At 41.8% G+C, this 27,713-nt stretch overlaps 1 protein-coding gene across 50 annotated transcripts in view; it reads left to right on the top strand.

Moving 5' to 3' along the window:
• The first annotated feature begins 8,652 nt into the window (after window positions 1-8,652).
• trdn (triadin) overlaps window positions 8,653-27,713 on the top strand; it is a 51,009-nt gene continuing 31,948 nt past the window's right edge. For 15 of the 50 annotated variants that reach the window (XM_021600373.3, XM_021600374.3, XM_021600381.3 and 12 more), the window contains exons 1-8: window positions 8,700-9,150; window positions 10,840-11,049; window positions 13,523-13,561; window positions 17,760-17,816; window positions 18,980-19,111; window positions 21,974-22,000; window positions 23,269-23,295; window positions 25,996-27,387. In XM_021600373.3, coding sequence (XP_021456048.3) covers window positions 9,132-9,150; window positions 10,840-11,049; window positions 13,523-13,561; window positions 17,760-17,816; window positions 18,980-19,111; window positions 21,974-22,000; window positions 23,269-23,295; window positions 25,996-27,387 — 1,903 coding nt within the window. In that variant the 5' untranslated portion in view covers window positions 8,700-9,131. Of the gene's footprint in view, window positions 9,174-10,839; window positions 11,050-13,522; window positions 13,562-17,759; window positions 17,817-18,979; window positions 19,112-21,973; window positions 22,001-23,268; window positions 23,296-25,995; window positions 27,388-27,713 lie in introns of all 50 variants that reach the window. The other 35 variants (XM_021600383.3, XM_090232724.1, XM_090232702.1 and 32 more) reach the window with 9 other exon arrangements.

Genomic DNA, 27,713 nt, shown 5'->3' on the forward strand with positions numbered 1-27,713 from the left:
CAAGTCCTTAGCAGAAATGGTCAATTAGGCCGACACAGATACACTGCGTTTATAAATTGCATGCATGCGTTTGTGTGTGGGTCTGCATGTGTGAATGTTTACTTTGCCACTCTCGACAGTCACACTATCACCCACTCAGTGAGAATCTGGATGGTAGCAGGTGTTATAGGAAAGCTGGGTTTGGTTTGACTTCAGCGGCCATAAACCCTTGGGACATGCAGGCTGATGGCCAAATGGAAGCAGCCCACAGACAGAACGTGGTGACTGTGGAAACCAGCCTAACATGGCCTTATTATTCCCAGCCTGTGTGTTGTTGCAGGCAGCAGCAGCAGCAGCAACATTGAGGGCAGTGTGAGATGAGATCAGCATACTCCATCTCCTTAACAACACCACCCTGATGTTCTGTCTCAAGGCGATGAGGCTGATGAACATGGAGGAGACACACACCACACATGAAGCGATGAATGGCGAAATCGTTTTTTTTTTCACCCCCAAATGACATTCCTCATCCGGTGGGATATGAGAACAGCCTGGTACTACACCTGGTTTGACAGCTTGGTTACTACTCACATATCTGTGGTTCTGTTTCTCTCTCCTCTCGTCATCACCAGCTTGTGACGTCATTAATAACACTGTGTGTATGCACACCCACAGCAATTAGCCCAGAGTTGTCACATCTGCACATCTCAGGAATAATAACCTTGTTTACTTTGCGACTGTAGTGTATTTCATGCAACTGGATGTTTTGAGCAGCAGCAGGATCTCCCTGCCCTGAGGGAAACCTTCCTCCCCCATTGAAAGCTCCCAAAGAGATGGAAGGCGGGTAGCCAAGTACCTCATCTCCTCCACGGAGTTGAGCAGAGACTAGAGTTTTTTTTAAAGGACTCCTTTGAGTCGCTATGCGTTGCTACTTAAACATTGGCATTTAAATCCTTACTGTGTACATACGTTTGTCTTCTGTTGTTGCGTGCCTTTCTATGTGTACTGAAATCCATACTTTTTAATAAAACGTTAATCAAATACATCCACCGACTGTTTCCTTGTTGAGATTCAATTGGCACATGCGCATTCGTACCCAGTTGCCATCTTAGAGTAACGGCAATGAGGAAACAGTCAATAGTTGTATTTGATTAACATTTTTTTTTTAAAGTACGGATCTCAGCAAACACGAGGCACGCACAAACAGAGGACAAACATAGGTACACGGTAAGGGTTTAAGAACGTACATTTTTTACGTTAATTTAAAAAATATCTCGTCTGCTCTCAACTCCGTGGAGAAGTTGTGGTACTTGGCATGAAGGAGGGTGAAAACCGGCAGCGTTTTACATCCTGACATCGTTTATATGGCTCCTTTGAACTGGTTTTTATAATAAAGAAAAGGGTGCAGGTGCCCGAAAAATGTACTATCATGTACTAAATGTACTATCACTAGTAATGTAGAGGTCTTAATTGACGGTGTACCATCTCAACACAGGGACACATAAAGACTATTACTAAGCATGTTGGAGTGTAACTATAACGTTATGTGGCTGACATCAGCAGTCTTTTGGGGTGCCCACTGACTGTAAATTAGCCCAACCCTGGGTCACCTTTCTCAGCACTGGTCAGGAGGAGAGAGAGAGTGAGAGAGATGGTGTACCATGCCGGCCAGATAGTTGTATTCATGCGAAATTATCACTGACTATAGATTTTTGGCCTTCGAAAGGGGTCTTTTTGCCAAATCGAGAGCTCGGGACTACGTTTCCATCTGCAAATCGAGAGCTTGGAACTTTTCGTTTCTATCTGCAAAAAGCTTTAAAGTTCCAAACCCTCATTCTTTTGAATGATGTCAGCAATTTGAGCTTGTGTTATTTTAAAACAACACAAATGGGGTATTTAGAGTACAATATAGGTAGAGAACATTGAAGAGAACAAGGCTATGTCAATAACTACACTTTGACAAAAATGCAAATAGAACCTTATGATCCCAATCTCTTGAATTGTATTTGGAGTTGCTGTTTTATTGGAGCCTTTGGTGTGATGGACTGGCTGTGATCGAGCAGGCAGCACCCGAGGGGGCTATGGTTGAAATCCCAGTTGAGTCACTATTGATATTCCCTTGGCTCCGAGGACAGGATTTTATGGATTACTCCTGTGAACGAGACCTGCATAGCGAGGTAACAACATTAGAGTGAGACAAGCATGAGGCACATGAATTATTCTGGGTAAGCGTCACCTGAAGAACAAGAATAAAGAATACATCAAACCAAAGAATAGATCGTCGCACTCACCCATTTGAATGTGATCTGAGCTTAGTCGTTCTACCTGTAGCCGTTAGAAATATCCTGTCAGGCGTACATCAAGTGAATGTGCACTTTGTATTCTGAGCATGACTTGATAAAAGCCCCTGCCGTGGACATAATACACTGCACGGCCAGTCAGCTATCCAATTCATCCCAAGGTGTTTGATGGGGTTGAGGTTAGGACTCTGTGTAGGTCAGTCAAGTTCTTACACACAAATCTTGACAAACCATTTCTGTATGGACCTTGCTTTGTGCATGGGGGCACTGTCATGCTCAAACAGGAAAGGGCCTTCCCCAAATTGGTGCCACAAAGTTGGAAGCACAGAATGTCATTTAACAGTTCTAGTGCTGACATTGCTTCCAGAGGCAGTTTGGAACTCAGTAGTGAGTATTGCAATCGAGGACAGATGATTTTTAGGTGCTACGCGCTGTTCTGTGAGCTTGTGTGGCCTACCACTTTGCGGCTGAGCCATTGTTGTTCCTAGAGGTTTCTACTTAAGTGATAATGCCCTCGAAGCTGGTATTGCTAGGCAAACCGTGCCAATATATCCTACAAACACCGGTTTCGAGGGCATTATCACGGGTTACCAACATATTTAAATAATGATTTACATATTAATTTATTCATACTATTTCCTCCTTCCACAAGAATTAGTCCCGACACAAATCTAGGGTTGTTACCCAAGCCGGCTGGTTGTTCGTTCTATAGGTTGACAGAGACGCAACCCAGTCATTCAGTCTTTTTGTTCTGTATCTATGGATGCGACCCAGTTGTTCATTCTAAATGCTCTTATCTGGCATAGAAAATGTGCTCACTCGTCAGGACACTGTTGTTCAGAGGAGCTAGCCAACAACACATCTAACAACACAATTCAAAATGAAGCTGGAAAGACTGCAAACTAGCTGCACTTCGTTTAGTTTGATCTTTTTTGAATGTACATTTCTTTATATATCTCCAAAAAAATGATGCCAGCTGATTCATGATTTCGACTGTCTGAGAAACGCTGCCGCCTGTCTGTCTCGTTCCAACTCGTTCATTACTATGGGACAGCTGGAGATTGAATTTGAATATTGAAACAATGTTGCAAATGTCGGAGAGACAGACAGCAAAGTTTATACAAATCTCCGCTGTTGAAAAATAAATGTTAGTCTAAAGAAATGTGAGATAATGTCTAGATGCTTTGTATAGTGGAAATCAAGTTTATAAATTGCCTGGCTGGGCTGATGAGACAGTGGATTGCGCAGTCAGATGAAACAGAGTAAATAGGCATTTTAACATCATAGATTTAGCCTGTGGTAGCTTGTGGAATATACACCGGCTGGAATGTGGTTTTACCAATCAGCATTCAGGATTAGACCCAACCGTTGTATAATTCACAATAACAGCACTTACAGTTGACCGTGGTAGCTTTAGTAGGGCAGAAATTTGACGAACTGACTTGTCGGAAAGGTGGCATCCTATGACGGTGCCACTTTCAAAGTCTCCAAGCTCTTCAGTAAGGCCATTCTACTGACAATGTTTGTCTATGGAGATTGCATGACTGTGTGCCTGATTTTATACACCTGTCAGCAAAGGGTGTGGCTGAAATAGCCGAATGACCTAATTTGACGATGTGTCCACATACTTTTGTATATATAGTGTATGTTTACCATATGTTGAGCTCCAGCCTGAGGACCTGTAGGGCACAGTCTTCAAAAAGGCCTGTACATTGAAAGATATTGGAAAGAATTGTCATAAAGCAGAAAATGCATCAGCCCACATTTTATAACCCTCTCAATCTGATTGTTGAAAGTGTTTACATTCTGGCAAACTCCATCAAATCAGCTTGCTTTTCAAACAAAGGCCTACTTCCCCTTGGTTTTATTTGCAGAGTGTTATGTGATACACAGTCATTTCTACAGAATGATTACAGTAGATCCATAGCCTTATTGTTGTCTGAGAGCGCAGTTGGCCCTTTGTGTTTTCAGATATTATCCCTGTAGCGCTAAGCTTGGTTGTTGTTTTCTTGCAGCGTGAATCCAGATGGCCACTTAAAGCTGACAGGACAAAATAATGATTTGGTTTGACATAGCCAAACTGTGGCCCAACACATTTGGAGCATTTTTGTGTGTGTCTGCTATGTTAATGCACAACAACATCATTAGATGTCATTGTGGTGTCAATTGTAAATCAACAGTTGCTTTTGTATCACCTTGTCTTTACCCCTTTCTCTACAATGGTCATTTAACGTGAGTAGTTCCTGCACTTGAGGCCTGCTGCCATTAAGTATTAATGACTACATTAGCAGCAGAGCTCCAGATGCCATTTTACTTGATCAGTTAGGTGTTTCTAACATTATGCTTCATCCACACAAACTCAGAAAAGCGAATGAATGTGGAAGTAAACAGTGCTTACAATTTAAACAGCCGTAGAAGGTAATGTGTCTCTTTCTAGCTGCCATTAGATGTCGTTTTCTTTCCCTTGAAGACTCGTGAGTATCTCATTGCTGGGGCTTCGCACAATGCTAGGTTAGTAATAACACGCTGATCAACAGAAGGACTTTTAGTGCCTTACATATTTATGTGACGATGGCAAGCTCTTTGCTTTGTCCTTTAACGATCGCATCTCAGAGTAAATTCCATGCATCTTGACAGAAAGCACCGAAATGATGCAATGCCTTTATTGTACCGTCCAGATCTAAACACATCTCAGTGCCTTTCGCTACTTGTATTCGCTTGATCTCAAATGTTCAGGTAGCCTATTGGTTCTGTCGCTCATCAGTCATTGAGGGGTTTGCTTGTAAAGTAGCTCCGGGCTAATATAATTCTCAGTTCTATATTATTAGCCTGATATGCCACTCAAAATCATTCATTGAGAGGTTTGCTCGTAAAGTAATTTCAAGATCAGTTCATACACCATTTTATTATTAGCCTCACTTCTAGCTTTTCATTTTTGGGGGGGGGCTTACTGCTATCTTTCCATGTTTGCAATGTTTGCATCTGTCACGCCCTGACCTGAGTATTCTTTGTTTTCTTTACATATTTTGGTTAGGTCAGGGTGTGACGAGGGTGGTATGTGTGTTTTTGTCTCATCTAGGGTTTTGTATGTCTATGTGTGTGTTCCTAGTCTAGGCATATTGTAGGTCTATGGTGGCCTGGATTGGTTCCCAATCAGAGGCAGCTGTTTATCGTTGTCTCTGATTGGGGAACCTATTTAGGTTGCCATTTTCCAGTTTGGGTTTGTGGTTTATTCTTTATGTGATGTTGCATGTTTGCACGCAATTGTGATAGCGGTCACGGTCGTCGTGTTATTTTGTTTAGTGTACTTTGTGGTTTTTCGTCTTTCATTAGAAAGATGTATTCACATCAGGCTGCGCTTTGGTCTCCTCACTACGACGATCGTGACAGCATCATCCATAGCTTTCATGAATTTCTTTAAAATTCCAGCTTCTACAAAACTCATGTATGGCAGTTTATATTATACTATGCTCTAACACTGATTGAGCTGTGAAACTAATGACCTAGATAGACTTGCGTGATCTCTGTAGGCAAGAAGTCATACCAAAAGGCTATACAGTTGGGGTCTATCACTACCAGTACATTATTTATAGTTCTCAAATGTTTTTTTAACACTTGAGGTTTTGTGTTGTAATAATGCCCTAAAGGTGTCATAGTAGATCTGTAAGAAAGGCAGGGACTGTGACCGTCTGCGTGTGCCATGACACGCTCTGCAGGGTGAGGGTTTTTCCCCCTGATTGCACACAATTTCATCAGCAGCCCTCTCTGTTTTATCCCACTGGAAGCTGCCTGTGCTGTGCTGCCAATGTAATGACTGTTACTAGTTATGGAGGGAAAACAACATTCCGTTTTATTTGTCTCGTCTGAATGCCTGCACATCCTAATCAAAAGAAAGAATGTCGTGAAGATCACAAAAGTAGATGTATTTCCATCTCTTTGTATAAAGCTCATAGGATACTCAGGGTTGGGTAGGTTACTTTCTAAATGCAATCCGCTACAGTTACTACACTGTACGAAAATATAAACGCAACATGTGAAGTGTTGGTTTCATGAGCTGAAATAAAAGATCCCAGAAATGTTTACAAATTTGTTTACATCCCTGTTAGTGAGCATTTCTCCTTTGCCTAGATATCACCTGCCATCCACCTGACAGGTGTGGAATATCAAGAAGCTGATTATAAATTATGATCATTACACAGGTGCACCTTGTACTGGGGACAATAAAAGGCCACTCTAAAATGTGCAGTTTTGTCACAGAACACAATGCCACTGATATCTCAAGTTTCGGGGGCACATGCAATTGGCATGCTGACTACAGGAATGTCTACCAGAGCTGTTGCCAGAACATTGTATGTTAATTTCTCTACCATAAGCCAACTCCAACGTCATTTTAGAGAATTTGGCAGTACATCCGACCTGCCTCACAGATGCAGACCACGTGTATAACGCCATGTGAGTGGTTTGCTGTTGTTAACACTGTTTACTGAGTGACCCATGGTGGCGGTGGGGTTATGGTATGGGCAGGCATAAGATAAGGGCAACAAACACAATTGCACAGAGATACTGTGATGAGGTCCTGAGGCCTATTGTTGTGCCATTTATCTGCCGCCATCACCTCATATTTCAGCATGATAATTCACAGCTCCATGTCGCAAGGATCTGTTCACAATTCCTGAAAGCTCAAAATGTCCCAGTTCTTCCATGGCCTGCATACTCACCAGACATGTCACCCTTTGAGCGCGTTTGGGATGCTCTGGATTAACGTGTATGACAGTGCGCTCCAATTCCCGCCAATATCCAGCAATTTCACAAAGCCTTGGAAGAGAAGTGGGACAATATACCATAGGCCACAATAAACAGCCTGATCAACTCTATGCGAAGGAGATGTGTCACGAGGATTTGTAGAAAATGCATCAACCTACATTTTATAACCCACTCATTCTGATTGTTGAAAGTGTTTATATTCTGGCAAACTCATACTCAAACATCCAATCAGCTTGCTTTTCAAACAAAGGCCAACTGGTCATATTTGCAGAGTGTTGTGTGATGCACAGTCATTTCTGCTGAATTAATGATTCGATCCATAGCCAGAAATGTGACAAACTGACTTGTTGGAAAGGTGAGGTCCTACGACTGTGCCACGTTGAAAGTCACTGAGCTTTTCAGTGAGGCCATTCTACTGCTAACGTTTGTCTATGGAGATTGCATGGCGATGTGCTCAATTTTATACACCTGCAATAGCCGAATCCATGAATTTGAAGGCGTGTACACATACTTTTGTATACATAGGATAAAATGGGATCAAATCTAATCTTTGTATATATAGTGTATCTGTGACCAACATATGCATATCTGTATTCACAGTCATATGAAATCCATAGATTAGAGCATCATTTATTTATTTCAATTGACTGATTTCTTTATATGAACTGTAACTCAGTAAAATCTTTGAAATTGTTGCATGTTGCATTTATATTTTTGTTTAGTATAGTAACCTGTCAACTTGTTTGCAGCAACGTAACTTTTGGATGACCTAAACTCAGTACTGTAGGCTACTAATATCCTCAGATGAAATGTGTCTTTTCAGCCCTTTATGTGGGTTCAGGGATTAGTCAGCAGTCCAACTGCTTTAGCTTGTCAGAAAGGCTTCTCAGCAGAGGTGTGTGGTTTCCGAGAAAGGAGGGTGGTGAAAATGCATTGAATTTCTTCCACTGAGGTCAACTGCATTACATTTTAAACATGCAATATTCTTCCTTGTGTGGGATTTAAAGGACAAAATCAAACAGCAGCATCAATTTTCATGGATTTCTGTGGTGATTTTGATTCATGTTTTGAGAGGTTCATGAATCTGAGATTCATACAATGTAGGTGGTTATATTCCAGCAATCACATCAGATATGCTTTGGCTTTACAGTTGTAAAGATAATCCAGGAATAATTGGAATAACCATGCCAAAGGCAGGCCTTGGTGGCTGCCAGGTGCCAGTCTGTTGACTAGGTACCTAGTAAGTGGGCAGTGACTGACCAGACTGGCTGGCACCCAGATAAGAATATGGGCACAGCTCTTGACAGGTAATGCTGGGAAGCAGTGGTGGTCTTTATCTTGTATTCCATGTTCACAAAGGTAAACACAAGGTAAACATGGCACTTTGGCTGCATCCACTTTGGCTGCTATCAGTCTGGCACCAAGGCCAGGCTAATAGAGGTCTGTAGGCCAGATGAACAGCTCCTGCCTGTGGCCATTTTCCTCCACTGTCAGTGACGTGACGTCTCTGTCTGCCAGTCCCAGGCCAGCAGATGGATACGGCAGTGCAGGAGAGCAGTGCTGATGCCCCCTCTGCTACCCTACTCGATGACAGCACAGGTCTGTTGGAGGGGGTCACGCCCCCAGCCTAAAAAGGCAAAGCAGAATGCAGCTGGTGCGGCTAGCTCTAAGAATAACCCAGGCAGGCAGGGCAGAATAGCCTGGGTTAAGGTTACCTTGAAGCCTCTGTCCCGTCCTAAGCTTCCTGATCTACACCAATCATGGGCAGGGGAAACTTTTAGGCTGGATCCCGAACTCTCCACTGGCCGGCCCTGGAACTTTTCCCCTCGACTTTTTGCTCTCTTCCTGGACATTAACTGAACCTCTTCAGAGATCCTGAGACTGTGACCCTTTGAATTATTTTAAATTGTGATTCTTTAGGGGGGATTTAACATCCAGTCCAGACACCAGGTGTAATATATTTAGGGTCTCTTTGCATGGTCCCATCCTCTCCTTGACGATCAGGACTCAAACAGGATTAGCCCTGAGGCGCTGCATGTATATTTTTCAACACAACTCTGTTGCTGAAATTACATTTTCAAAACTGCCATGACTGAGGGAGTCGAAGGTACAGTATCTACACAAGTCTAAGTATGTCTTTACATTTTACTTCCTTATTATAGGTCATTTCATTTGTCATTTTAAATGTTTAAAAACGTGACATAGTTCCGCAGACGATTTAGAAGCTTCTGAAAAATAGTGGATATCATGATAGCATAATTGGCTATTTGCTATGCAGCCTTGAAACACTTGTGACGTCAGCACGGCTTAAAGTATCTAGCACTTCACGTGCACAATCCACGTCCATCATCACTGTTACAACCGAGAAAAGTTGACGTTATCTTACTTTTGGGAATCAAACTTAATGATTCTGTCTGATGTACCTTGTTTTGCCTCAGTCTTACACATCAGTTCCAATAAGAAGGGCTTGATTTGAACCAACTTGAGCCTGGGTGTAAAACTTCTATTCAACAGCAATTCAAATAGACCTAGAAATGAATCAGAGTATATATTGAGGGCACCCAGGAGAGGATAAGATCATATCAGTGTTTTGTTGGCTGACTCTATCAGACTGTATTACTGGCTCTCAATTACGGTCCTGAGATTAGTTGTCATGGAGAACTACTTAGGGTTCCCATGACAGGGACGTCAACTTCAGGCAGCAAGAGGTCAGGAGAGAGGTAAAGTAGATGTGTTGAAGCGTACATTCTTTTTTTTCTTTCTTTTTTTTTTCTTTCTTTTTTTTCCAACACATTTGCGTGATGCATTCCATCACTATCCCCACTCCACTACTCCTGGATTCCAGGATAATACAACTCTGTAAATGCCATTACTGTAACCCTGGCAAACACACTCAAATGCACATACAATAACACCGTATGTCATATTGTATTTTGTTGAATCAAAGTGAGAAGAAGCAGGGCATATGGTGTTTGCCTGCAGAGCCTCTTGAGTCAGCATATTGAGGGGACATGGGGGCCCATAATCCCCCATTGCTGACAACAGGGTGCAGGCCATGGCGAAGAGATCCAACAGGTGGCCTGAGCCATGCTGGGCGAATACACACATGCACTTATTCTCTTTCTGTCTTTCTTTTTTCTCTCTCTTTCACACTCACGACATACATACATTCATAAACATGCAACACAAAAATCAAGGGGTTTGGAACAGCATTTCAGTCAGATACTATCTCTGTCAGGGGCCGGCTAATAAAACACACCAGAGACCCGTGCCACCAGCAACAGCTTGTCTGGTTTGCACCGACCTGATTTCACAGTATAAAAGCAGCAGATAATGTTTTAGAGACTGAACACTGCATTCTAACTATTGCACCTTCACAAGAATCAATGGCTTATTCTGACCTAGTCTGCCACATTCTGGTAAATCGATGAGCAGCCTTGTAAAATGAATTCCGCACATAAAGGTCATATGCTGTGTTTGTAAGGAAGCATGGCCAGCCCATCTCTCTCCATTTAACATCAAATCAAATTGCCACGCTACAGAGATTTATATTCATTTAGAGAGAGAGCTCTTTGATGGCCAAGTCAAAAGATCACAGAGACAACACAATCCACACAAAAAAAGTATATGGATTCCTTTGACACTGTGTACCATACAGTGTAGTACCTTCAGTGTATAGCTATTCCCCTGTCAAAAACTTGTCTCAGTGCAGTCTATTCATGAACTAACCCTTCACTGGGCCTTTATGGTTGGTTCAGCATCAGGCCAACAACCTATCCTTTGTCCTTTCTTCCAGCGCAATCCTTCACCACAACCATGGTCATTGAGAGCAAAAATGGAGAGGCAGGACACCCCCCAGCCAGGGTGACCAAGAGGACCGCGACTGACGACCTGTACACCACCTTCAGTTCACCTATGGCCTGGATCCTGGTCGTAGCCCTGGTCGTCACCTGGTCTTGTGTGGCCATCATCATGTTTGACCTGATGGACTACAAGGGCCTCACAGGTAAGTCCTGAACCTTTCCTTTCCTCCTATACTGTTCCTACCACCATGCATTGGGATGTTACTGATCTGTGTTAGGGTTACGTTTTTGCTTTTTACCTGATACATCATAGGCCTCTGTAGGTTAGAGCTAGGCTTCCTTTTTCCTTGTTTGGGCTCATTAGAATGCAAATGGGCAGTAGTTTTTATGATGCCTCATGCGTTGAGTAATCTTGGTCATTTAGACTCTGGTTTTTAATGATGTGGATATAGATTTGATCCCATTTTATACTATTTATACAAAAGTATGTGGACACCCCTTCAAATGAGTGGATTCAGCTATTTCAGCCACACCCGTTGCTGACAGGTGTATAAAATTGAGCACACAGCCATGCAATCTCCATAAACAAGCTTTGGCAGTAGAATGTCCTTTACTGAAGATATCAGAGACTTTCAACTTGGCATCATCATAGGATGCCACATTTCCAACAAGTCAGTTCGTCAAATTTCTGCCCTGCTAGAGCTGACCCGGTCAACTGTAAGTGCTGTTATTGTGAAGTGGAAAGGTATAGGAGCAACTATAGCTCAGCTGCAAAGTGGTAGGCCACACAAGCTCACAGAACGGGACCACAGAGTGCTAAAAATCGTCTGTCCTCGGTTGCAACACTCACTACCGAGTACCAAACTGCCTCTGCAAGCAATGTCAGCACACAAACAGTTTGTTGGGAGCTTCATGAAATGGGTTTCCATGGCCGAGCAGCCGCACACATGCCTAAGATCACCATGCGCAATGCCAAACGTCAGCTGGAGTGGTGTAAAGCTGGCCGCCATTGGACTCTGGAGCAGTGGAAACACGTTCTCTGGAGTGATGAATCACGCTTCACCATCTGGCAGTCCAACAGACGAATCTGGGTTTGGCGGATGCCAGGAGAATGCTACCTGCTCCAATGCATAGTGTCAACTGTAAAGTTTGGTGGAGTAGGAATTATGGTCTGGGGCTGTTTTTTATGGTTCGTGCTAGTTCGAGTGAAGGGAAATCACTACAGCATACAATGACATTCCAGACGATTCTGTGCTTCCAACTTTGTGGCAACAGTTTGAGGAAGGCCCTTTCCTGTTTCAGCATGACAATGCCCGAGTACACAAACCGAGGTCCATACAGAAATGGTTCATCGAGATTGGTGTGGGAAAACTTGACTGGCCTGCACAGAGCCCTGACCTCAACCCCATCGAACCCCTTTAGAATGAATTAGAACGCCGACTGCGAGCCAGGCCTAATCGCCCAACATCAGTTCCTAACCTCACTAATGCTCTTGTGACTGAATGGAAGCAAGTCCCTGCAGCAATGTTCCAACATCTAGTGAAAAGCTTTCCCAGAAGAGTGGAGGCTGTTATAGCAGCAAAGGAGGAGGACAACTCCCTAACAATGCCCATGATTCTAAAATGAGATGTTCGATGAGCAGGTGTCCACATACTTTTTGTCATGTAGTGTAAATAGTCCCTCTTCTAAGGTTTGTTTAATAATTTAGCCTTAACCTTTAGCTTGGGTGAAACAAGTTCATAGATAATGGCTAAAACAGGCGACAAAGGAATGCAGTGAGCTCAGTGAAAGCGATAAGGCCCAGTAGCTTGTTGTTTTCAGGCTGCCACTACTTTATCCAACGGCGTGTGGGCTCTCAGGGTAGCCAGGAGCTCATTGTCTGGTTACTAATAGTACTGACAGTGACAAAGATAGATAGGGCATAGCATTGCAGTTTACTGGGCCTAGGCCCTATCTGCAGCAGTTGCTGAGAGGGTTTGGCAGAATTAGCCATGCCTCTCTCCCAGTCAAACAGCTTTGAGTCAAATAGCCAAATAGATTTACTGGTAGATTAGTTTTGAGATGCATTGCTTCAGTCAGTAGAGATGTTATTGTATCACAGAATTATGATTGATATAGTTCATTACAACTGTTGCAGATGTAATGGTGAAAATCTCTGTAGAGGGAATGTGTAATGTATTGTATTCTTTAAAGTTGTTTTCAGTGTGATATTGTGGTTTAAAAATAAAGTTGTACAATGACAATTTTCAGTGTTTGAGAGTTTGCTGTTTGCCGATCAGTACGTGCGAGAAATTGTCATTGGTGTACATGGATTCTTTCTCCATTTTCATGTCATATGCCATTCACATTTCATTTCATGTCAAAGGTCTTCCATGTGAGACCTTGCACATACATTTTTGAAGCAAACTTCAAAAGTGGGCCACCATTGTCACGTACTGTAGATCCGATTAACTCACAAGTCACGATAGTTGTTGAAGGCTGACGTACTCTGGGGGCGGAGTCTAGTCTACCAACCCAAAGCCATTCTAGCCTTCACTGAAATCACATGCACCTCACTCCCTTCATTTATTCACTAGAGTTCCGTAGCGACGTTCACTCTCTCATTTCTAATCTAGTTTCCTCCTCTTTTCACCCTGTCCATCCCCATGTGCCATCCTGTTCCCATCCAATAAAAAGATCATACATTATACTGTGACGACCCCTGTTTGCCACCTGGTAAAGACTCTCTGCCTGCAGTGTAGTGCTCATACCCATCTGTGTGTTCGCTTCCGCTCTGCTACTAACAACCTGCATGCTTTAATTGCTGACAGGGAGCAATTGTCACACACTCCAGTCAGTGTTGTGGTGGCTTGATGCTACGCAATAATGGATTCATGTACACATGGTCCATCAAGTGTTGATTCTGGTTCATTCAAGGCTGCACAGGTTACATCTGGTACTAAGTGAGTCTGTACACCTTTTTCACACTAGTAGATTATCGCAATTGAAGTGGACTATTTTGCCTAATAAAACTCACAGTAATACAGAGATAGTGTCTCCGTTCTGATGCCAACCATAATTATACATACGTTCATAAAGTCAACCATAATCTCCCTATGTGAATAGTTTAGGGCTATAGCTTCCATGAGAAATCATTCACTGAACTGACTCATTTCTGCTTTGTGATTGGAAAGGTATACAGCCTATTTAGTAGTCACTTGATGTGTCATTTAACTAGCTACTATTTACCTTTTTTGTTTGTTTGTAGCTTAACAAAACATACTATAATAACGCTGTAGTGTGTAACGCCATAGTGTGTAACATTAAAGCAACATTCATTACAAGAAATGCATTTATATGTGTGTGCGTGTGTGTGTGTGTGTGTGTGTGTGTGTCCATGTGTGTCTTCAGTCATTACTTGATGTCCAGTGAAATGTGTTTAGTGTATGAAGTGCTCATTTGTGATGAATATGCTGTAGCTAACTGTACTATTTTAAATTGGCTGTAGCATTTCCTGCAGCAGCCAATTTCATTTGACCAATTATAACATAACCAGAAAGCTTTAGAATGTATTGAGGCTGTATCACAGGAGGTACTAGAAGGTTTTGTGCCAGGTTAAGCTGTAAAGAATGGCGCAACAATTTGAGTGTTGCATGTTTTTTGTGCCCTTTACATAATTGAGCAAAATAGGCCACCACGATTATAGGAAAAATAACCATTACATTCACCTGAAATCAGTGCTTGACTTGGACTGAAATAGGTGCCGGTACTCATTTTGGGTGCTGGTACCGTTTATATTTAGTTGCAGGAATTCCTCAATATTTTTTAGATAATATTCGATAAGAGGTGCAAGAACTCAAGCAGAAGAACATTTGAGGTGCCAGTACTCAGTTCAGTTGAGCTTCTGCCCAAGTCAAGTACTGCCTGAAATCACTATTATATTACTGTCAAGTGGTCAGGCGTGAGCTTTTTAGTCTGATTTATTTGACAGTGTTATTTAACCTTATTCCCTGGCAACATGATCCCAATTAATTGTGTGCCAATCGCTCCCATGCATCCGGCCTATGTTAACTTTAGTTGCCTTTCCCGTCTCAATTTATACACAATTGCCTTGATGCTAACATCAATAATGGCACATTGAGAGCATATCAGCTTGTGTTGGTGTTATTAACTGTGTGGTATTGAGTAATAACTCCTTCTGGCCATGGAGAATGCCTTTCTCTTTGATTGAGTTCTGCTTTTGAGAAGGATACACCAATCTGATGTGCTTTAATATTTATAATTTAATATTCTATGTTGCAGATAAGCCTGCAAGGAGAGATATAGATTTCCTCTACAATGCATACTACTGAGCATTGAATGTGGCCAATACCGAAGGTCATCTACGGAGGAATGACCTCCTGACCTCCTGAACCATTCCACATGGAATCATGGGAAGGAGTTGACGCTGTGGCCATTTCTATCAAAGCCTCTCAGCCGAGTCATAACAATACAAGAGTCTTTATTAGGTGTAGAAGTCAGACTGTAGCTAAACTATACCCTTAACCAATGTATTAAACAGTAGACATATTAATTGATAGCAAAAGTACTGGGGTCACGCATCCCTAAATTAGATTAGGGAAAGGGGGGTTATGGTTAGCTAAGAATATACCAGGGGATACTGTATGGCACCAGGACAACACATGTGGAATGGGAGGGTGAATCACCACACAAAACCATGGCACCATGGATAAACCCTTGAAAGGAAAAACAGGAGCTATGTACATATTAATAAATTACTAGATTTCCAAAAAAGAACAAACACGCACAGTATAATGTAAATACCCATATGATATAAATCTTATATACGGAAATGGCCTATGAAGCCACAATCTTTAAGGACAATGTGTAATCTGCACCACAGTAAATGTATGTAGCCAACATGTATCTTGAAAATAAGTTAATTATCTATCAGGTATCAATCTGTTCCAATCGAAAGGGTTGGTAAAATTGGTTTGTAAGACCACACAGTAATAGCAAAAGGAAGTCTCATGTTCTTGCTTTTTAAGAATCGGGTAGCTATGTATAGCACTAGGTCCTCTGTAGCGGTGTCACTCTGTCTCTCTCTATGAGGGATGGCTGTGGAGCTGGACGCCCTTTCTTAGACTGGTCCTCTCTGTTCGTTTGAACCCCTCGCTGTCAGAGAGGAGACTGCCAGAGACAGTGGAATTTATGGGAATAGCTAGAGTACCTGTCAGTCACCATTTCAAATATTTATAGTACTGGACCCAAGTGGATATACAACATGGAGTTTTGGAATTTGTATTATTAAATGTTTTGTATTTTTGTAGACAGTGGTTAGTGACAGCAGATGTCTTATTTCATCCCCATGTCATCCCCACGCCCATTAAATACTTTACTTTTTGAACACATAAAGATGTACAGTAACAGGGGAAATGCTAAATGATTTCACCAAGGTCACAAACTAATAGATGTGTGAAGCAGAAGGCTGTCTGCCCTGAGAAATTGGAAAATTAGAAATTACGAACCTGCCCATTACACAACCATTTAGTTGGACAGCAAATGGGTATTAAAATTGCACTTTTAATAAGATGCAATTTTTCCCACCATGACATTTCAATAAAGGGCGACACTGTGAAAATTAAATACTAAACCAACATTTTGGAACAATGGGCAAGAGTCCTGGCTGTGAGGAAATGGAATTCCCCTTGATGTGCACTGCAAAGCCTGGGAGGCGTCCAATTGGAGTTGAATCAATTCTATTGCCATGCCTCCATTGCTTCCCGTTAGAGAGAGGGGGGTAGAGGGAGAGGGGGAGAGAGAGGCAGGGGAGGATAGGGAGCGTGAAAGGGAGGAGAATGAGAGAGAGAGGGAGGAGAGGGAGCGAGAGAGAGGGAAAACAGTGCTTTCATTAGGTCCTTCAACTTCCTGCTAAAGAGGGACACCTGCAAACTGGAGCCTGACGGACGTAGTGTCAGAGACCTCCTGAATACAGGAATGAATGTGTTGCCAGGTGACATGGTGCTAGTTATACTGCCACCCACACTTCACCGGTTTCTCTAAACTAAACCCTCCAAAGTGTTTTGGAACAATCCACATTGCCTTTCCGTAATGAGGGACTTAGTTTGGAGGGTTGATTCCATTTCCACTCCCAAGTCCCTTGCCTTCTTTACCACTTCTTTCAGGTTAATATGTAATTTATTTCTGTGGATTTAGTTGCAGTCTCCATGCCAGGAATCAGTGTAGATAGACTACAATGTGAGGGGTTCAAATGCACAAGCATTGAGGGATATATTTTTTCTGCTTTATGACGTAGGTTGAAGTGCCATTCAAACAAATGCCACTGAATTAATCAGTATTCATTAGTATTCCTAGTTGGAGTCAATTTCACATTGTTACTCAATGCCATGAATTTTGATGTACTACTTCAAATCACAGTATTATGTTATTGCACGTAATGTTTTGGAACAAATTAACCAAGTCAATGAGAATACATTTCAAATAAAAACAGGCCAAGCACAGAGGAAGAACTGTTGTTATAGCAGATTCAATAAAGAGTGAAAGACATACTGCGTTTGCTATGGTTACAGTACAGCATGTTGCTGTTCTGTCCTGTTTCTCACTCCTATTGCACTATGGGTGTTTACTGTTCGTATGTTGATGTGTTCTCTACACTGCGGCCGATCTTTGTTTCCATTGTGATGAACGTCTATGTGATGACGTTGAATTCTTCTGTCACCATACGGTGGTTGTGAATCGTGAGTAAATTGTGTCTCTGTGCCATTGTTTCTTGTGGTAAGACTGTCCAGTACTTCCTCCCAGAATGCATCACTCTGGAGTCTGTTCTCCCCGCATTGATCATGTGCATGTGATGGAGACTGTTCACTGTCCCTGTCCCTGTGCCACTGCTTATATGTACCTCTCCTCCTAACAGGGGTCTCCCCACCTCCCGCTGTCAGGAAAGTAATTAAGGATGCAGGAAGGTCTAGAGGCAAGCCATTACACTATGCTTTCAACTTTGTCGTGCCGATTAGAGGCCTCTGAGGCCCTTAGTGAGTTTGGATTGACATACTGTAGCAACTAACTTTAAAGGAGAAGATAAAACTAATGAATTTAAAAGGAAAGATAATACAATTGATTATAAGCGACTAATATAGCAAGTAATCAGTCCGTTAACTCATGTTATGACAAATACCTTTGGATACATTTGAAATAAGCCTTTAGATATTGTCTTTAGCTGAGACATCTAATTGTTTTTCCGAATTGCATAGACAATTAATTCCCACGTGAATATTTTCAATTCCAAGAACCAAAATGTTCCTTTTGTTGAATTTGGCTACATCAACCGTGTTTCCTTAACCCACTCAGTCTGATTCAACACGACTATGGATTAAATAACTAACAATCACTCTCTTCTGAATATCGGTGATACTGCTTTGATAAATCGTCACTGAAGAGCACTAAAGAGTCTAAAGTGCAATCTCTAAAGACCAGTCAGTCATATTCTGCTGAGAGTCACTAACGCAGTGCTGGGGTACACTCCGCTGGCAGTGGTGTCTGACATGTCCTGTAGTGTGTTGCATGTTTACCTGTCATGAATGCCTATTGCCTTCTGTATGTCTCTGCCTCCGACGAAATGGGAATGTCTGTCTCACGCCGTTTGCCTGCACTGCACAGCAGAAAGCCGTAAAGAATGGCGCAACAGATGGTGGTCTACACCGTATACTCCAGCAGACATTTGAAGTTACCCATTGGACCATGGATGGACAGAGGATATGTTATACTACATCACATTGGTTCTAGTTGATTAGTTCCAAGCTATAGTTAATAGCCATGTACACAGTCATCTTCATATCTGTAGTCTATATTGCTGAATTTGTTTCTGGGTATAAATTAATTTGCTGTGATCTGCCTTTGTTCTCATATTGTTCTCTAAGTGCAGAACATTTGAACGGTGTGCAGTATAATTGCATTTGAAAGATTAAGGACAGTATATTGTCAAATGACTGTTTTTATCGTGTATAATATAATGCGGTGGTAATTCATGAGGTATTCCTTAAGTCTTTTAGTCCAGGTTTAAGTGTGTGTAAATGCATGCTGGCTATATTGTGCTATTAAATCTTGGCTCACACAGCCTGTTCACCACACTCTCAGGAAGCATTCAGCATATCAGCTCGGACCCCATGAAAGTGGTGAACGAGGCGGTGGAGGAGTCCACTGACTGGGGCAAACTGCTTCTGACCTTTGTCTCCAGCCTGGTAGCACCCGAGGAGGAGGAAATCGAAGGTATATTTTCACAAGTTGTCTCTTGAGCTACCCTAATAATAGATGAAACAACAGCAACAACAGTAACATAACAAACGAACCACCAGGGTATTTCAAGAAGAGAAAAAGGGCTGACCTGCTGTGACTTGACCAGTCACCTGGCAGGTCATGCCACATTCAACGTCAAGCCGTTTGATTTATTCCATTTCACTTCCACCATTTCACCTCTATAGGTTCACATATTCAGTTAATGGCTCGGCTGTAACAATTCAGCCCTTAAGTCTGTATGGCTTAGGGTGCGATGCAGGATAAGTCTGGCAGATTGAGAACCTGTGAACCATAGCCGAGCTTCTTTCCAAGGCTAGCTTGTGGTTTAATAAACACTCAACACACGACTGTGTGTACCACACATATCAACCCGACACTGTTTATCATATCTCATAGTAGATGATGTATTGCAATATTAAACACAGCACCACGTCCATCTGTCAAAGCTTAGACCAGAAACGTAGGAGGTGACATTCATTCCCAAACCCGAACTCCAAAACTAAAGAACGGGACACTGTTTTCCAGCCTTTCACGCGGAAGAATTTTGAAGCGGAAGAACAAGGCTCTCGACCTGCAGCGTGATACTTTTAACTCCTGTACCACATTTGTGTGTGACTGTTCTAAAAAAAAAATAAAGTCATCCAAAGAAAGCAGAAATCACCTCTCTCTCTCATCAATCCCTTGCTTGTGTCTTTTCACCACCCACTGTGCTCGCCACGCTCACTTTAATGTGCACATCTCATCTCCAAGCTTGCTCCAAACCATCATTATCAACATTATACTCAGCAGTTCATGTTACGTGTCTTTCACAACAACAACAGCTCATGCAGTTTACACCATGTTAGCTAAAGGATATCTGATAGAACCAAGGTGCTAATCTCAATTCCTTAGTTTAGCCTAAGATTCAGCTGGGTATTAAATGCATTTTTACCAGCCCTATTGAAACAGGAAGGCAACTTGACGTCAGGTATTCAATCTCAATGACAACCTAGCAATTTACTTTTATAAGAGGAGCTCTAAGCATACCACAGTGTGGAGGACAACTACTGTACGACAGTCCAGGGACAAACCTCCTGCTAAACAGTAATGATTTGTGGCAGAGGAATGAATGCACAACAGTGTGATGTTTTCAGTCAATTAATCAGCAGCACCACACATACAGTAGGCCTACAGCAGCCTTAACTGAATCACAGGACAGAATATTAATATGGGCAAACAAATGTAACTTACATTTGTTGTGCAGTAAAGGGAACGCATCATTTAGGCACTGATTTGAGTCCCAATGAAGAAACCAGTGTAGTTTTAATATGAACACACGCATGAAGTTAGAGCTGGAGTGAATCAATTAGAACCTACACAGACGGACTAACTTTATACAGGCATCTGCTGCATTAGTGTTGTTTTTATAAATCATACCACATGCCGTTCATTACCAGGATGCACACACACTGTTATTAGGTCACTTCTATAAGGACGTTATTTCAGATGGTAGTATTATGCCGTCTGGGGATCAACAGTACCTCTGGCCTTAGAGCAGTGACCTTCTGCCTAGGCCAATAGAGTGCGTTAAAGTGTAAAAGGTACAAGTAGGTATTGGGTAAAAACATGTATTAGGAAACAGGCACATAATGCACATTTGAGTTCATTAACAATACAAAATGAACATACTGTATTGTATACATTCAGTATGACAGTAGCTCATCATCCAATGGTGTCTGTCAGACAGACTAAAGTGTCTGCGTATCTTAACTGACCACTCTGCATCCCTCCTTGCCTCGGTCACATTACAATCACACACACACACACACACACACACACACGCACGCAAACACACACACGCGCACACACATACGTAACTGTGACCTCTGCTCCCTGTTAAATGATGGAGAGAGTGAGTCTGTGGAGGGGTGGAGGTGCAAGACAAAGGGAGATAATAGAGAAAGAGAGAAAGCAAGAGGGAATGGTCGTCCCCACAATGGCTATGCATAGCTCAGTGGACTAATGCAGAAAGATGCTGACCTGCCTGGCGGTTTGACAGCTGTCTGTGAGTTACAACTCAAAGGGCAGAGACTATTTCGGTCTCATTTTAGAGTAGCTACTCTAAAACAGGCACACTGTCTCACTGTAGCCTAGCCACTCTAACCACTCTCAGGGCACAGTATAGTTTCCAGGTCATGACACCAAAGCAATGCCAACTTCCTAATAGAGAGTCATAGCACTAAATAACAAATTATTAAATAAATGTCATCCCTGGCCTCAGGATAAGCTTTAAAATATTATTTGTTGCTTTAATTTATTTACACAACCTGGAAACTTTATCCCTCAGGCTAATGTGCTTTGAAAGGAGCTATATCTCAAACACATCCCCAAAACATCAAACACACCCTGGAGAACGAACATTTTCCTCTCACCCAACTTCTGAGGGGGAAAAAATTCATCATAGTGTGAATATCTGCTATTCATAGCTCGTGCCGGTTTAGCACAAATGAGGTTGGTGTATTTTCAAATCTCCTTTGAAGAATGGCTGACTAGTCCAATCATTTCACTAAATCCACCTTTGCTCTGAGATGCATAGTAAACCAAATGTAGCCTACTAGCTGTTGTTGCTGTTGTTGTGTAGCCTACAGTACTGCCTTTCATTGAGTTGACTTGTACTCTTTACTGATTTTTAGTGATTTTTAAGAGTGGAGAATAAGCTGCCTGCAGCTGAAGAAAAGCCTTTCTTCCACTCTGATCCACATTCATAATTTATTCTGCCTTCATCAATGTTTTATTAGATCTATTTGGTTGGTTCCTTTCTTAAGCTGACATCTTTTTCGCCCATCTGCTATTTAGGTGAGCTACATCCAGTTAAGAAAAAAGGTTTGTATTCATGCATCTATTCATTTTGCCGTTTACTTATTCATCAATGTATTATAAAAGCCGTCTCCTTCGTGCTCTTTATGCCACAGCTGTTAGGGAAAGGAAAACTCCTCTTTGTCGAGAAACGCTTCCTGGCTATGTGAACGCTAACTCTTCTGCCTGCTACTCTACATCCTGTTTCCTTAATTAAAGGACTGACACAAAGCTACAGGTTATTGTGAGGACGTGGGCTTGGCTTTAGAGTTTAGCAGGCGTCCGCATGACCTGAGATAACAAAATTCACTTATCCGGGCCACTAATGACGCTTTGGAAGTGAAAGCCTTGTTTCTTTCAGCAAGAGCTTACACATGCTGCGTGATTAGTCACTCCAAACCTGCTGCTGAAATGCAGGGTCACTGCATGGAGTCAGACCGACAAGACCTACACCATTTGTAATCTGCTGTACAGACGTAGGATCTTAATTTGATCGCCCAGTTGCAGGAGAACTTTCCTGCAATGCAGGACATTTTAAAACTTGTAGTGTATTTGTGGTTTTAAAAGGCTTCTGAAGTTTGTCATTTCCACTTGGAAATTTCAGACTTGATTTTCAACCCTTTTTCAACTCTTTAGAAGCCCTCACATCGTTGACAAAACGCACAAGCAAAAAAAAATAAAAGATTGACTAATGAAATTATGCGTGTTTTTTGTTTTTTATGACCTCATCAAATTGGAACATTTCAACATTGATTAATGTAGGTTAGCTGTTCCAAGTTTTAGGACTTGAACAGGTGATACAGGCTGAGGTTAATGGGGTAGATTTTGTGGAGTGTGATATTTTATGGGATATTCACCTTGGCACTTAACTGTAAAACCGTCCCAAAAGATATACGATGGTTCGTTGAAGAGGAACAAGCTGAGGCTGAAGGTACCATGGCCATGCTTTCCATGTTTATAGGTAAACATACACCTAGATGTTTACTATATGTAAACTACATTAGCTCTAATGTAGTTCAACTAGAATGACAACGTAGCAAATACACAAACCGGTAAGCACACTCAATGGTTATTTACTCTAATCATGCTATTGCGCAGTGCTAACAAATGGTTTTGTTGTTTTGTGGGTTTGCTAAAAATGCTTACTTTTCCTCCACATAACCATCGTATTAATTTGGCTACTTCCATCCATAGTCCCACGTTGTGTACTTGTCAAGGAAGGTGGATAGTGTTTTAATAATTGTCTTGTGTTCTAAACTCTTGCTGTTGGAATCCCCTTCCGTCCTACCTCATAGCTGCATTCCTACCGTCCAGAAAACAAGGTCTGTGCCCTCCTGTTCTTTATATGATGCTCAGATTGAAAACTCATTTTTCAGGAAATAACATCGGGCATGTGATGATGATTGATACATCTTTTTGATGGGATTGAGGCATTTTGCTGCGTGATGTATGTGGTCATTTGCGCTGTCGCCAGAGCAACTTTTGGGAAATGGGTGCTATCCTGTCAATAATTGCGATGTAATGTGATATTGCTAGCCTGTACCTGTGTGTAACTGCTGGCTCTATTTGTTCCCAGACACCGTAATTATACTCCCAGAAGCTACTCTAGACAACTTGTCCAATAGCCTTAATTCATGATCACTGTAATATATGGTCAGTACATGTCTTCTAGATGTTGATTTTGTTGTAGGAAAAATCAAATAGTACACTAAAATTCAGTGAATACACATTTCAACTGTCGTAGTCGATTGCAGTTGTTAAATAGACCACTACAGTTTCTCTCGGTGTATCTTATTATTTGGTAGTACTATGGTACAAATAGTATTAGTTAAGAACACAGCTAATTTGTGTGAGCATGAATTCACCAATACTGCATCTTGTAAACACATGTTTCAATGTGAATACTGCCCTGCAAACAATAATGAGTATTTAGGACGTCCCTGGGACATTATGAAATGGCCGTCTAAAGTCTTCACGGCGTTTTGTCATGGTCTTGTGGAGGTTTTGTCTAGTTCCCGGCTTGTTCCCAATGATGTTTATGTCCCCAATGATGTTTATAGGATTCTCTTAGAACATTTTGTCATGGTCCCCTGGATGTTTTTATCTACTACCTGGTTGGTTTTGGGGATGTCCTCAAGGACATTTATAGGATTCTCTTAGAACGTTCTGTCATGGTCCCCTGGATGTTTTTATCTACTACCTGGTTGGTTCTGGGGATGTCCTCAAGGACATTTATAGGATTCTCTATAGGATTCTCGTTCTGTCATGGTCCCCTGGATGTTTTTATCTACTACCTGGTTGGTTCTGGGGATGTCTTCAAGGACATTTATAGGATTCTCTATAGGATTCTCGTTCTGTCATGGTCCCCTGGATGTTTTTATCTACTACCTGGTTGGTTCTGGGGATGTCCTCAAGGACATTTATAGGATTCTCTATAGGATTCTCGTTCTGTCATGGTCCCCTGGATGTTTTTATCTACTACCTGGTTGGTTCTGGGGATGTCCTCAAGGACATTTATAGGATTCTCTATAGGATTCTCGTTCTGTCATGGTCCCCTGGATGTTTTTATCTACTACCTGGTTGGTTCTGGGGATGTCCTCAAGGACATTTATAGGATTCTCTATAGGATTCTCATTCTGTCATGGTCCCCGGGAGGTTTTGTGTAGTTCCCGGCTTGATCCGGGGACGTCACCTGATTATTGCAAAGAAACGCTCACACCTTGTTACTGTTTTTACTGTTAACGTCAATGTTTGTAAACAAAGACAATGTCAAGAAAACACTATAAATGTCCACAAATACTATATAGCCTCAAAACATTGTTAAAACCCCCAAAGGTTGATGTCCGTGCCCCTGCGGAAATTAGCATTAGCATTAATTAGCTTTTTTTTTTAAATCCCCATAACAATCCAACAGCTAAAGCTAGAGATATCTGTTTAGTGCAAAACATATATATCTGATCTTTCTTATACCTCTCAGATATAGGACAGACACTTCAGAACAAACTGTTCATATTCTTTGGGGACTATCTGTTGTTCCATGTAGTGAATCAGTTATTCAATGCATTTGTATGGGCTAAAATCAGTAAGGCCATAATATTTATTTTTTGATTCTTCAAACAGTAAGGCCATAATATTTATTTTTTGATTCTTCAAGCAGTAAGGCCATAATATTTGTTTTTGATACTTAAAATTCTAAATGAAATATCAAAATGATCCTTGGCACGACCTTCTTAAAACAATTCCGTATAGCTTAGTAGAACCCCCACCATGGATGGTCAGTCCTTGCATACATAGCTCTGTCTATGAATTTGAGAGTGATGACATTTCTCCAACCCCAACCCTCAGTTCTTTACTAAAACGGGGTTACTGCTGATTGCTGCTTTAATTGTTGACAGGACTTTGTATTGTTTGGTTTTTGTTCTGTTCTGTTCTGTTTGTTTTTTTCTGGTCTGGGGTTTTATATGTTTTGGATTGCTTTTCATACCCAACATCAGCATCATAACCATGAGAGTATTCTCCCTCACTACCACAGAAAATAACAACTCTTCACTGACAGAATTACTCTTTGTGAATTGACCATTTCTGAACTATTATTTTCCTCAAACAAGTCAACATCTGCAAGTATATCTATATTTGCATTTGTCATTTTGTATGGAGGCAGTATTTGACGTGTCCTGCATGGAACACTGTCATTATGTTTACGCCACTGCTGCAATGTACAGTAATGTAGAGAAAGCATTACATTGGCCATGTTTATGATATGAAATAATGATAACGGTAGCACAGCACATACACACTGAGATATTCATGTAGTGTAAACTCACTACTAGGTGTATATGGCTCAGATGAGCAGAGAGCAGCTTGTCAGGTGTAAGCATTATGAGTACACAATAAAGATATTGTGTTAATTGTGTGGCAGTGTGTTGTGTTGTCTTGAAAACAATGAATTATGGGCATTATTGTTATCTTTTTGTTTACGGCCCACTGGACTGAATGTCACTTTTACGCTGTTAATTCTGTAGTTGCAGGGATGTTTGCCGAGGAAAAGGAACCAGTTGCGGAAGTAGAGGAGGAGGAGGAGGAAGAGGAAGATGATGTAGATGAAGTGGAAGATGAGGAAGAGGATGGAGAGGATGAGGATATGGAAGAAGAGGATGAAGATGAGGAAGAAGATGATGAGGATGAGGAAGAGGAGGAAGAAGATGAAGAAGAGGAGGAAGAGGATGAGGAAGCAGCAGCTGAGGCCGAGGTAGATGAGGATGATGATGATGATGATGGTGATGATGGTGAAGCAGATGAAGAGGACTCTGCTGCAGCGACTGAAGAAGATGATGATGAGGACGAAGAGGTGGCTTCGGAGGCTGATGATGAGGAGGGTGATGATGAGGAGGAAGAAGTTCCTACAGAGGCTGATAAAGAGGAGGAGGATGATGAGGAGGAGGAAGAGGCTGCTCCACATGCTGATTATGAGGATGATGAGGAGGAGGAAGAGGCTACTCCACAGGCTGATGATGAGGAGGAGGAAGAGGCTGCTCCAGAGGTGGCTGCTGCCGAGGCTGATGATGAGGAAGAGGAGGAGGAAGAAGCAGCTGCAGCTGATGAGGTGGCAGAGGAAAATGAAGGTGAAGATGAAGCTGCTGCAGAGGTCATTGCTGAGATTGATGAGGATGAGGGCCCCATTCTGATTGATGTTGATGACACAGAGACAGACACTTCTGTTGGAGATATTGGAGAGGAGGATGACACCATAGCTGAAGCTGAAACTGAAGCAATTACAGATGAGGATGCCAGTGATGCTGCTGCTGCTTCCACTGATGATGATGGTGATAATGAAGAGGATGAAAATGCTGTAGCTGGTCCTGCTGCTGCCAGTGATGAAGCCACAGATGATGCTCCTGTTTCGACTGCAGATGATGATGATGATGATGATGATGTTGATGAGGAAGATCATAGCATAGATGTTGACCAAACAGATGATGATACTAAACCCATTGACCTAGAAGATGACGATGATAATCTTGCTGATAGTGAGGATATGGATATCTCAGACACATTAGCTGAGGATACAACTGATGACTCTACAGATTTAGAGGACACTGATGATGACGATGATGGCAAAGTCAGTGAGGACAGTGGTGCCGTCGTTGATGACGATGACAATGACAAAACAGTCGAGGATTCAGGAGAGACTGTTAGAGAAGCCGCAGACATTTCTGATGACACAGAAGACGATGATGATGATGATGTTGATGATGATGAGGTGAAGGATTCAGCTGAAGAGATCGGCAAAGAAGATGACGATGAGAATAATGAGATCATAACCGAAGCCTTTGATAGCTCAGCACCTGAAGAAGATGATCTATCCAAGGATGATGACGATGACGATGATGACATTGATGACCTTCTTTTGACAGGTACTGACCAATAACTTTCATTACAGTGATGTTTCATCATCATGCATAACCCTTCTACCTGTGTAGTAAATGAGAAAGATAATATCATTAATACATTGTTATCAACTAACTGGTCAGAATTCAAACGAGCTGTCTTTTTCACAGGGTACATTATTGATATTACCATTCATGACTAGTACCGGGACTGAAATCTGATATACAATATCGATAAGCGTTAAAATGTCTTAATATTACACACTTTTTACTGATCCATTATATAACAATATGTCTTAAAACAAAAGCTTTCTTAGAGTTACTGTCACATTATACAGCATCGCAAATATATA

Source organism: Oncorhynchus mykiss, chromosome 4 (genome assembly GCF_057628025.1).
Source record: "Oncorhynchus mykiss isolate SJ-2025 chromosome 4, ASM5762802v1, whole genome shotgun sequence".
NCBI lineage: Eukaryota > Metazoa > Chordata > Actinopteri > Salmoniformes > Salmonidae > Oncorhynchus > Oncorhynchus mykiss.